Source organism: Corvus brachyrhynchos, unplaced genomic scaffold (genome assembly GCF_000691975.1).
Source record: "Corvus brachyrhynchos isolate BGI_N302 unplaced genomic scaffold, ASM69197v1 scaffold106, whole genome shotgun sequence".
NCBI classification, from domain to species: domain Eukaryota; kingdom Metazoa; phylum Chordata; class Aves; order Passeriformes; family Corvidae; genus Corvus; species Corvus brachyrhynchos.
In genome coordinates, this window is record NW_008238834.1 from 1,709,630 (window position 1) to 1,722,132 (window position 12,503).

Sequence of the window (12,503 nt, forward strand, 5' to 3'; positions counted from 1 at the left end):
ATGAGGTCAGTTTCTCAAAACATTTATATTGTGTGCAAGTAAAACTCAGTTTGGGTTGGGGCTTTTTTTCCCTTGGTTACATAGCTGCTCTTACCTTAATAGTTAGACTTCAGAATGCAGCAAAGCTGTTTGTGTTACAGATTGCCTATTCAAGGAGCTCTAAATGGCCTAGGATATCTGTCACTGAGACTGGCAGGTCTGCCACCCTTCAGTACAGAGTTCTTACTCTCTGAAACTGGTGGCTGCACAATCTTTTTCTGCATTTAGCACTGGCCTGTGTTAACTTCTGCACTGTGCCTGGCAGTCTTCTATGAAGAACAGTAGGTTTTTGGTAGTAGAACTGGGCAGGGCCATTCTGGTGTATAAATGACTGAACTGCTATACTGGGCAACTTTCCCTGGCACCATGCAGTTGAGCAGGAAAAATGTGTCCATATTGTGCAGCAGGGGTGGAAGGAGTATAGCAAGCAAAACACAGAAGTTCCTTGCTCTAGCTCAATGTCTTGTTTGATTGTTGCAGTCCTTGCCCTTGTCGTAACACTTGTTAAATGCCCTCTTTGTTGCCAGATCTACACTGAAGCATCCTAGTTAGGAACAACTAATTTTTAGAAGAGAGAATATGGCGTCTGGGATGGGGGAAGATTGATAAGTAAGCAGAACTTTGTTTTTTTCCAGTTAAACAAGCACAAACCACCTGATATCAACTGTACTGATCAGATGGGGAACACACCATTGCACTGTGCAGCATACCGTGCTCATAAGCACTGTGCATTGAAACTTCTGAAAAATGGAGCAGATCCTAAAATACGAAACAAAAATGGTGAGTATCAAAAGAAAAACGTATTAAATGTTAAGTGGAGACACAAATTCAGTGTCTTCTGTAAGCTATGTTACTTACTGTGGAGTGATCAGGGAAAGTCTTATGGTGCTTTACAGGCTTTGTATCACTAATAAAGGAAGGCCAACAGTGACTAATTGCAGGAGGCTGAAGAACTGTAGCAAAATACTTATTGTATGTGCTTTTATTTTCCAAACTTAGCCATTTCTAGAAAATTTAATTACTTTCTTAACAATGAAATGTGCCTGGCTTTTGTTTTCTTGATGCTAAACACTGAACACAGATAACAACAAAACACAAGATTGAAAATGTGGCCCAGAGAAAGTGACTCCTCAGAAGAAGGCTTCTGATGAAACCAAAAGGACGAAAACTTGACGCAAATGTTATGCAAACTGTGTTCTTGTCCTCTGCTTAAAGATGCCTGTGTCTTGGTATTTGTGAATGTTCTAAAATGTTTTTTATAGCTGAAAGCTAAAAACAAACTTAACTCAGTAAGGGCAAAGGGCTCTGTAGTTAGTAGAACTCTGACAGGCAGTTCAGGGCCTTAAAGTTCAAAACGCTTTTTAATCTTCTGCTCCTGGGAGTTTATGTTCCCCAGTTCCAAGTAATTGTAGATGCTTGGAGGCCAGACTGATGAGTAAAGAGTGTCAAATTATTTTTAAGTACATCTAAGTTTATTTGTGTCAAATTTTCATGCCTTGTCTTGTTACTAAACAGATCAGACACCCCTTGATCTAGCCCAGGGTGCAGAAATGAAACTGATACTGGCAGGTAAAACTGGAAAGGTAGGAACTTTTGTATCAATTTAAAATGCCAAGGCTGTCTAGTTGAAGCTATTACTATATGAGCTTTAACTTCTGTGCAGGTTATCAACAAACCTCTGAGACGATATGAAGGTCTCCTATGGAAGGTATGTCTTATTTCCCTTTCTAAAATAGCTTGTAAGCTATATGTCAGTATGTCCTTTTTCTATATTTCAGTTATAACTGATGAATTAAGGCATTTTTCTATAATATATTTGCTAAATGGCTTGATTTAGTCTAATATATATAGATGGGCTGGCTGGGTGGAGTGGCTACTAGATTCATGGCACCCTGATCTTAGCCTCAGTCCCTAAAATCTCTATTTCTTGGTAATTTTTGTGGCAAAGCTTCACTGTGATAAGGCTTTTTTCCTTGTCTGTGTCGTGGGCAAAATGCATATTGTTTTTTCTTTCCTTGATAGATTACTTTGATAATCTATGACTGATATATTGTCTTTAAGAAACTGTGACTAATATTTTGCCATCATCTTCAGAAAATTTTAAAACTTAATGTGAAGGTGGCATTCAAAGAGTTAAAAAGTTGTTTTTCTGTGTTGCTCAAGTGACTCTATTTTCCCTTCTTAAAAGAAAGTCTATGTGAATGCTTTATTATGTTGCTTAATGAAATCTCCAAAGTTTTCTTCAGTGTAAATTTTCCTATATCACAATTGTAATAAAAGGAACTGTTCTTAAACGAGAACTGTGTACTAGAGCTTGAGAAAGATAAAATGTTTTAGTTGGATATCTCAACATGTTTTGTTTCTCGTTTGATTTTATAAAATAGAATTGAGTGGTGACCAACAATTCCTGTAATATTAAAAAAATGGAACATTTTAATATTTCAGTTCTTACTGAGTAGCAGGCTCAACTTTTATCTTCAGGTGGTTCCAAAAACAAGAGTAGTGCTGCAATTGTAAAATATTCTCAGGTTGCTGTGATCATCAGGATATGCAGAACCTAAAAGGTTTTTGTAATGTTTACTAGTTTTAAGTGTTAAGGAAGCTTCTCTGCCTGACCATGCAGGAGTCACTCTGTCCATCACACTTCTTCCACCAGAGACTTTTAACTGCTGGAACCAAAGCCCCTTTGCAGTTGATGGCTCCAGTGAGTTGAAGGGTGCCCAGCTTGGCTCCCTAAACTCATCACACTCAGTCAGACAAGGTTGACCCTTGGTTTCCCATAGCTGAGTCTCAGATGTCTGGATCCTTACTTTAATCATGGTGCAATAACAAAATAGCATCTTGAGCTGGTGCCTCTGAGGAGGGACCCAAACAAAGGAACCCCTGGGTTTTTCTGCCCCTGCAGTCTGAGTTTGTGAGAGGAAAAATGCTGAGTCCTCGGCTCTTGACACCACAAGTCGCTGTGCCCTTGGTTAAGCAGAGGGTCAGTGCCAGTTCATGGTCTCTCACCGCAGGCTCCTACCACCCAGAGCTCAATCTGCAGCTCACACTGCAGCTGCACACTGAGCTGTCTGCACTAAATGTATACCTGGCTTTTTTTATTCCTCCCCTCTCTCGCTTTAAATTCTTAGAGCTCACGATTTTTTGGTTGGAGACTCTACTGGATAGTTCTGGAACATGGAGTCCTTTCCTGGTATCGGAGACAGTAAGTTATTTCTGTGTTTAAATTTCTGAAAAGTGATTTAAATAAATCCTGTCTTCCCTTTACTAAATCTCTTCTTCTTTCAAAGAGCTGATGCAGTGAATAATGATCATCGTCAGGGATGCAAGCATCTAACACAAGCTGTCTGCACGGTAGGAAGTGAAGTGTGTTGTAACTACTGAGCTGGTTTTTTATGTTCCATTGTATTCCATTGCTGGTTAATGAAAACTTCCGCTGGATTGGTAACCTGATCTTTGTTATAAAATAGGGAGAAAGCTTGTGCTGTTGAAAGAAATGCTTGTTCTTGTCAAGCAAAGTATTCTTTTATGTAAAGTGGCTGTAAAGCTCCCTCACTGCTTTCTAAAGTCTTGAAGATTTAGACACACAAGGCATCCTGAAAGCAGACCGGGTCAGTTTGAAACATGTGATCTGGAATAGCCAAAGCTCCAGTTCCTCCTTAGCTGTCCCTGGCTGCTTGTGACTGATTGCATAACTTAAGCTGATCTCAGCTGAAGGACTAGTCAATTTTGAAGGTGACTTTTGGAAAACTTCGCTAATTTCCATTATTCTTGTGGGAATCCATTTTGGAAGGGGTAAACAGAGGAAAAAAAGGCCAGGTGTCATAATGCACAGGAAGATGAAGTGTTTAAGGAAAATGCATTTAGGATAATTTTGACATTTCTATAACTGTGCCATCCTAGCTTGGCACCACAAATTCTGTTAAATTGCACTTATATATGTATACCCATATTGTATGGAAAAGTGACTCTTGCTTTTCAGTATCTACAAATTCCTTAATATTGGTGATCTTGAACCATTGCTGAGGTTTTGTCTGAATCAAGGGGTGCAAATAAATACAAATAAAATATTTAGACATAAAGAACCTCTATATTACTATTCATGATGTAATGACACACTTTGGAAAACTGTTCTGACCAAGGTTTTTGTAAATTACAATTACTTGGATCAAGACTGAGGCAAAAACTTCTGAGTTAAGCGTAATTTTTTGCTTAGCTTACTCTTCATTTTTTTTTCTGATTCATTATACTAATTTTGTGTTTTCTCCACGTTGCTCTAGATAAAATCTACAGACCGTTGCTTCTTTTCTGTCAGATGTTTTGATGACACTGTTCATCGTTTCAAGATTCCTAAAAATAGCCTTCCTTCTCAAACTAGAGAGGTAATAATGACCCTTTATCGAAGGCATTAAAATACAGTAACTTCTGTAATGAATAATTTGCATACTACTTGCTATGGATGCATTATTAGCAGCATGTTTCATACCTTGATCATCAGGACTTGGTAGCATAAGTGCAGATATTAAATCTTTTAGCAGGGTTATAGATTAGACAGCAAAAAATGGACCCGTTGAATTATCTCTTCTTTAGAATAAGTGCTTATTTTCCAGCTCTGTGCCTCTATGATGCCCTGTTATCTAACTTCCTGTTTTTCATTAACTTCTCCATGTGGTAAATTTCTATTTCAACCTCCTTCTTTTGCACTTTCATAGATCATTATTCCAAACAAAAGAATCTTTAATGGTACATTCTACTCTTAACCATATTCCCAGATGACCTAATAAATTATATTTTCTTAAAAGGTGGGTCTGAAACAAGAGAAGTCTGGTTTTTAGAGCTATTTGTAGTATATTCACTGTTGTACTTCTACAGGTGTACTAACTAGAGATGGAGTTGGGGGAGTTGGAGGCAGCAGGAGTGCTGTGTCCAGTTCTGGGCTTCTCACAGCAAGAGAGATACGAACATACTAAAGAGAACCTAACGAAGGGCCATTAAGGTGATTGGAGGGATCAGAGCATCACTTTTATTAGGAAAAGCTGAGGGAACTGTGACTGCTCAGTCTGGAGAAGGGGAGGCTCAGGGAAACTTGGCTGCATATATAAATGGCTGAGGAGAAGTGCAAAAAGGGACAGGGCAAGGCTCTTTCCAGTGGTGCCTGGTAACAGGACCAGAGGCAATGGGCACAAGCTGAAGCACAGGGATTTCTCTCTAGACGTAAGAAAAAAATGTGAGGGTGACCATGCACTGGCACAGGGTGCCCAGAGCAGTTGTGGAATCTCCATCCTAGAAGATTTTCAAAAGCCATCTGGATGTCCTGGCCAACCAGCTCTAGGTGGACCTTCTTGAGTAGAGGGGTTGGACTGGATGATCTTCAGAGGTCCCTGCCACCCTTAGCCACTCTGTGATCCAATGAACAGGAAAAGGATCTGCCTCTTAATGATGACAGTACTTGAGGTTTTGTGCAGTTTTTCATGCATAAGAAGGCAGACTGTCACAGGGACCTTGCTGTCTGAGCAGAAACCCAGAGATGCAAAATATATTCGCTACAGTCTTTTAATTAATGAGAGGGTTTTTTATGTGACCTTGGATAGACTGAGGAGTGGGTTACATTTGTGCTTAAGGGTTAATAAGTTAAATCTGTCGTGCTCTGCCCACAGAGTATTTAATCTGCAATACATGTTACATTTTCTAACAATCTATATCTTGCCTATTGAGATGTCTCATTTTACTAATGACTGCTTATTCCTATCAAGAGAAAACTTTGTTGTTCTGCATACATGATACTGTGTTTTGCAGATGACCTTTGAAATGTTTATTAACTCTGTTTTTTCCTTTCCAGAGTTGGCTGGAAGCAATAGAAGACCACTCTGCATATAGCACTCATTACTGTGCACAGGAACAGCTGAGCAGTGATGATGATGATGATGCAGTATCTGTTACAGAGCTTCAGGACACTCTGAAAGTATGTACTGAATACTTGCTTGGCTCATGTGTCTGAGCAGTTGCAGATTAGTATTGTTTTGTGTTGAAATACTTCAGTATCCCTTTGACTAAAAGTGATGATTCCTCCCAGGGATGTATCAATGCTGCTTGTGTGTTTGCACTGCTTGCTGTTGTGTATTCCTGCTCAGACTGTGTGGCTAAAATGGCATGTTTATCATAGCTACAGGGCTGTGATGTCGCTTTCGCCAGCATTGCTGTAAGATAGAAAGCTGCTTGAGCTGAGAGTTTCAGCCAGGAGAGGGAGCCTTGCGTACTGTACTTGTTATCCTCCGGTCTCAGTGTCACCAAAGCTAACCCACATCGAGCTCTGCCTCTATAGAACAGCCAATGAAGTGTTTTAGAAACGAGCTTTTATCACCTCAGATCACATTAGATGCATTGTACAGTGACTGCTCATACCTGCAATGGAAATGAGTAATCTTTGGCAATTCTAGCATTCAGCCTGTGATTCTTGCTTTTTGCTCTACGTATACTTCTATTTTAAGGGAAAGTTGATACTTCAGTGCAAAAATCTTCATGTGGCTAAACTCCAAGTGTCTTGTACCATTCCTTTTAGTACAAGAACTTAAAGTAGCTCATGGCAGAGCAGAGGTGGCAGGATAACTGGCACTGGCAGTCCCCAGCAACCTACAGAAGATGGTATTCTTTAGGTATTATTTAATAGATAACAGTGCACTCAAAGCCCTGAAGACCAGCTGCATCCTGGGCCACATCAAAAGCAGAGTGGCCGGCAGGGCACGGAAGGCGATTTTCCCCCTCTTCTCTGCCCTCATGAGACCCCACATGGAGTGCTGCATCCAGCTCTGGGTCCTCAGCACAAGAAAGATGTGAACATGTTAGAGCAGGTCCAGAGGAGGGCCACAAAGGTGATCACTGGGAATGAATGAACACCTCTCTTTGAAGACAGGCTGAGAGAGCTGCAGAAGCAAAGGCTCCAGGGAGACCGCATTGCCAATTTTTAAAGGGGGCTTATAAAAAAGAGAGGGAATGACTTTTTACACAGGCCAGGTGTGTAATAGTGATTACACACTAGATGTAGTGATAGGATAAGTGGGAAGGGGAGAGATTTAGTTTAGATATTGGGAAGAAATTCTTTACTCAGAGGGTGGTGAGGCACTGGAACATCTTGCCCAGAGAAGCTGTGGATGCCCCATCCCTGGAAGTGTTCAAGGCCAGGTTGGATGGGGCTCTGAGCAACCTGGTCTAGTGGAAGGTGTGCTTGCCCAAGGCTAGGGGCTGGAACTCGGTGATCTTTAAGGTCCCTTCCAACCCAAGCCATTCTATGATAACTGTCTCCAGGTTTGAATGCAGGCTTGAAAGATGATCTTGGGGTTGGTTCCTGCATGTCACTGTACTTGCCATTTATCAGTTAACCTATGAATGTGCTTATTTTGTCCTTAAGTTTCTCAAAGAACAAGCACTTGTTCTTCCTGGATTTTTAATCTGTTCAGTAAAAAAAGGGAAAGAGCAACAGTGGTACATACAACAAAGCTTTGGGGGTTGATCTACTACATTAAATTAAACAAGATCTGGTCAGCGATAAAATGTGCATAAATATTTTGTTAGCTTGTGTGTCTTTGAAGGTAGTTTAAGTAATTTGTTTCAGTTTTAATATTATCAGTCTCTGGGCTGGGAATCTTTGTTAAGATTTAATGCTGTCTAAATTTTTAAATTTCACTATAGTAAAGAGAGTAAGCATACGCTTTCCTTAGAACAAAGCACTTCTGACATAGCTATCCTTGTTGTCTTTCAGAAAGCACAAGCATGCCAACAAAGACTCAGTAAAGAGGTTTCGGACTTTCTTGCAATGGTTAAATCTTTGGATGCTACAAAAGGTAGAGCTTATTCATTTAAAATGTAGTTTGTTACCAAGCAACTAATTTTTTCTTTCAAACAGAATGCTTTTATTTCCCCAAAATGAAATTTTCAGGAGCTTGAAAATAAGGACTGTTTTCTCCATCAAAAAAGATTGAAATAAAGTAGCATTATAGTAATTGCTAACAATTAAGATTTCAGATTTGGAGAAACAACGAAGAAGTATGCTGATTGAAAGAAATGTTATTAGCAGCTGTAAATGCAGCGAAAACTGCCTCTAGTTATAGTCCTTATTGAGTAGTATCATAGAAGTATAACACAGGGGTCGTCCTCCAAGGTTTAAAAAAAAATCTGTAATTGGTAGCTTATTGCAGTGCATGAGTGTCTCCTCACAGGTACAAAGAGCAGTGAAATCACAAGACTATACAGAGAACTGGAGGCATGGTATGATGGCACATATTCACAGATTTTGCCATGACTTTTATGCCAGCTTTGAACTTCTCAGGCTTCATTTCATGTTATAATTCTTTACACGTACCTGGATTTTTGCAACATAACTGCTAAAAAATATCACAGGCATCAAGGTGTTAGAGATTTGTACTTATTTTATTAAATGCCTTAAACATGTACGTGTTCATGTATTAAACACACAGAGGAGTTCTATAAGAACACCTAACTGTTGGCCCTTTGAGCATGAGTCCTAGTTATATATTGTGGCTAAAATTATGAAGCCCAAATTAGAGAACAAGTTGTTTGTCTGTACAGATCTGTAGTCTGTAGTAGAATACCAGTGTTGAGGAGAAAAAAGTTCTTCTTTCATCCCTGTGTCTTTCCAAAAGGAGTCCAAAATACTGCTTTTTCTCCATATGCTACTGGGGTAAGCTATTCGTTGATGTTACCCTGTCTTTTTCATAAACTGAATTTTTACCAAATTTTTATTTCACAAGGAAAAGTGACATTTCATAATACATATGAGTGTGAAGTTTTCGTAATTATTACAGTAAAACTGAATTTTTCACAAAAAAACCCCCAGTCTGAAAATTATTATAAGGTTGATAAATTCCCTTTGGTAAATACAGAGGCAGTTTCCCTGACTCCATCATGCTGACCTGAAGAACAGTGAAGTTCTTTTTTAAACAAGAACATGTTTAGAAAGGACATACACAACTTAAACAACCAAAACCCATACTAAAGCAAAAGAAGATGCTATCTCATTCCTAGAAACTGCTGGTCTTGGCCAAGAGCAGTAATAAGTTCCTGTTTTCCTTCCAATGAATGTTTGTAACTTGCTAGGTCAGTGAACTGTTTCTGGGTTCATGTGTGACTTCTATAGGTCACAACAGAGACAACTTCTGTAGTTCTTCCAGTTCTCCCATTGTTGTGGTATCTTTAAAGTATTTGACTCCTCTGGCTCCAGAAGAATGCAAATTTCTGAGTTAGCCTTCTGTGTGTATGGGATTTTCCCTAAAAACGTTTGAGTAATATAAAAATGGCTATGCTGGCTCCTGATTCTTAAAATTCTAAAATTCTCTGTGTTTCAACATGCTATTCTGGATCCAGTTATCTTTGAGATTTCTGCATCTTGTATATTACAAATAAAGTTGTTTCCTGCTCCTGCACTCGGTGTGCTGCCCCTCCTTCTAGAGGCCGTAGCTGTTCTTAATAGCTGCTGTAAGACTCAGCTCGAGTCACTGGTGAGCTCTGGTATTGGAGCACAGTTAGTGTGTGGATATGTACTGTATCTTGTCCTGCATAAGCAGTATAAATTAAAAAATAAATTCAGGAACTGTCACTGATGGACCTCTTAATCTTCAGTGGTGTGACATCATCTTGATGCACCTGTGTTACTAAATGGTGTCAACTGATCCTGGAGTCTGCAGGCACTAAATGTAGCAATTATTTTAATTGCAACAACTATGCTTCCTGAGAAAGTGGCTTACTTGATTTCCGAGGAATTGCTGCACATCACAAAACTTCACAGATTGACTCAATTTCTACCAGCTGATTGAGTTATCATGATTTCCTGCTGGTTCTAGACATGCAGTCCCTTCTATAAATGGTCACAGAAGTCAGGATGTAAGGTGAAAAGCTTACTACTTACACATAAGACAAGTCCATGAAAATAAGATCTTCCCCTTTAATTGTTCAGGGCTTGTAGTTACAACCCCATCTATTTTTTTCAAAGCTACATTTACAGCTGCACTGAGCACTGTGGTAAGATTTTTTTCTTCTATATATTACATGGCAGAAGGTAAAAAACCACTAAATTTTTCACTTTAACTTATATTAAACCAGTGCAGTATCCTTTTTATTTAAGTTCCGTCACCTGGAGCTTTGAAATCTAGAAAGTGGTTAAAAGAAAATTGTTGCTAGTCCCTTTTCCAGTGTCTTGCTGCCATGGCTTACTGCCTCTGCTTTCTAAACCATGCTGAAAGAGAAACTCCATCTATTCATGTGCCTCTTATACCAGTACTAGGGAAAGGATGCAAAAAAACCTCCCACAGATCTTCCAATGCACCAGCCTTCCTGTAGAATGTGAATGTTATGTCTGTATTACTTAGAGGAAAATATGATTAAAAGAATCCTGTAGTTTACAATGTCCCTCTAACATTACTAATATTTTTGTGCTTTCAGGAATATCTTCTCCTCTCCTGCAGAAAGTTGATGTGGTCTCTGAAGTATCCCAGGAAACATGTGAGGCTCTGGCTGAGTGCCTCAACCTATTCACAAAGCAAGAAGGGGTATGTATTGTGCTGTGTGGGTCTGTAAAGGGTTGAGCAGCTTAGCATATTTGGCTAGTTCCCTGCTTACCTGTTACAAAAATAAATACACAAACCCATACAAATTCATGTTGTTGGTAGGTTGTCCTTTTCCATACTGAATGGGATGAAAATTCATGCTTCTGGAGAAAGAGTAGGTAGGTATATGCCCCTACAAAAGGATGCCTTAGTATTTGGGTGTTTGGAAGAGACATTTTGGTTACAAGCTACTGCTTGCAATGTTCAAACTGAATGCTTGAATTCAGTAAAGCTGTTGCTTTGCTGATTTGAAGGTCAAAATATTGAGAAAATTAGGTTTTGGATTTTTTTTTTTCTTTTTACTAGCTAACTGAAGTGTTGAACAATATTGCTTCTGAATTTGTTTTTCAGACCATGTGCTTAGTGGGTGTGGAAATGCTATTTGTTGAACTTCTGGCTTTCCCAGTAACAAATATCTTGTATAGTGTTAAACATAATGCAAACACTTCAATTTGGGAATATATGTCAAATTCACTAGTTCCTGGAGTAGGAGAGCTGGTATTTTTCTTCCTTCCTGAGGATGCCCTAGTACCATGGAATAAACTTGTCTTCCTGTACTGCGGTAACTATAATCCCTTGGTTAGGCTCTTCTTGTCATCAGTAAGCTGTGTTTCAAAATGAGGTTTGTGTTGGTGCTGTTAGTCTTCCAGTTATTTAACAGTGAGCTACAAACACTGGCTCCATTGTCTAGGTTTGTTTTTTTTCATTCCTTTCCAAGTCCTTTTGTCTCCAGTCACGAGTCTTTTAGACTTACTTAAGTTCTAGCAGAGTGGAACAAGTATCGCTTTTCTTACAATGAGTTTTTTCCTTAAGAAAGTCTGATATTAAAGTTGCCAGCTTCATTTGCAGATGAGGGGGAAATTGTTACAACAGTGGGTGTATAGTGTTAGTTAGTATTCCTTAAATGCTGGCATCTTGCTTCAAGCCAGACTAAAATAGCTTTCCAGAGTGGAATATGGCAAACATATGGTGAATTTGTAATTTCACCTTACTTGAACTTGAATAGTCTCAGTAGGTGTAATAGAGGCCTTATTTTAATCTGGAAGCACATAGATTTGGGCACAGAGGGATAGGCCGAGGTGTGAACTTGATGTTCCACCATAGCTAGTGAAATCCATCGATGATGACAGGAAGAGTTTTTTCTCTTGGTATTTTTAAACTTCAAACTACTGAGTTCAGGAATATAGTGCAGGCTTTTAAAGATGCCATAAGATTCATAAGGGAAATTACAGCTGCAATCTCTTCCTAAGACTTACAGCTTTCCAAGAAGCTACATTCATTGATCAGTACTGTTCTTAAACCCACAGCATTTGGCTTTGTTGTCCTTTATAAGTCAGGGCCCTGTTCTTTGCTGTTCAGTGTTGATTTCTAGACTGTAGCTTTGTTGGCATTGCAAAAGATATCTATATATATAGATATATATATCTATATATATCTATATATATATATGTAGATATAACCTTGCAACTGTATTGTGCATGTCCCATGAAATCTGGTTATCTCTAGAATGAACATTTCTCAAGCCTGGTGCTTTTTTATCTTGCCTCTTTAAGGAGAATTCTTTTTCCCTCTATTTAAATTGTCAGCATACCAAAAGCTACTGCTTGACTAATGAGGAGAGGCTCCCCACTTCAGTAAGGATAACTACAGTGAACACACTTCTGGCTCTCTAGAGAAAACTTTATTTAGTGTTACTTATCTCCGTGCTTTGGCAATTGTAGCATAATCGCGCAGTCTGCAGATAAAACTGCTAACGCAGCACTGAAATAGACAGCTTCAGCCGTCTTCCACTTGCGCTAGAGATGGTGCATGAGCGTGATCTCCGATCGCTCCATCTGTCCGCCGCTC

The 12,503-nt window shown here is 39.2% G+C and overlaps 1 protein-coding gene across 4 annotated transcripts in view; it reads left to right on the forward strand.

Annotated features, from left to right (window-relative positions):
- The window catches only part of OSBPL1A (oxysterol binding protein like 1A), an 80,131-nt gene that overhangs the window by 19,660 nt on the left and 47,968 nt on the right, over window positions 1-12,503 (forward strand). For all 4 annotated transcript variants that reach the window (XM_017738272.1, XM_008636807.2, XM_017738273.1 and 1 more), the window contains 9 exons: window positions 675-819; window positions 1,555-1,622; window positions 1,703-1,747; window positions 3,171-3,244; window positions 3,330-3,393; window positions 4,320-4,421; window positions 5,879-6,001; window positions 7,796-7,877; window positions 10,492-10,598. In XM_017738272.1, the coding sequence (XP_017593761.1) occupies window positions 675-819; window positions 1,555-1,622; window positions 1,703-1,747; window positions 3,171-3,244; window positions 3,330-3,393; window positions 4,320-4,421; window positions 5,879-6,001; window positions 7,796-7,877; window positions 10,492-10,598 (810 nt within the window). The remainder of the gene's footprint in view (window positions 1-674; window positions 820-1,554; window positions 1,623-1,702; window positions 1,748-3,170; window positions 3,245-3,329; window positions 3,394-4,319; window positions 4,422-5,878; window positions 6,002-7,795; window positions 7,878-10,491; window positions 10,599-12,503) is intronic.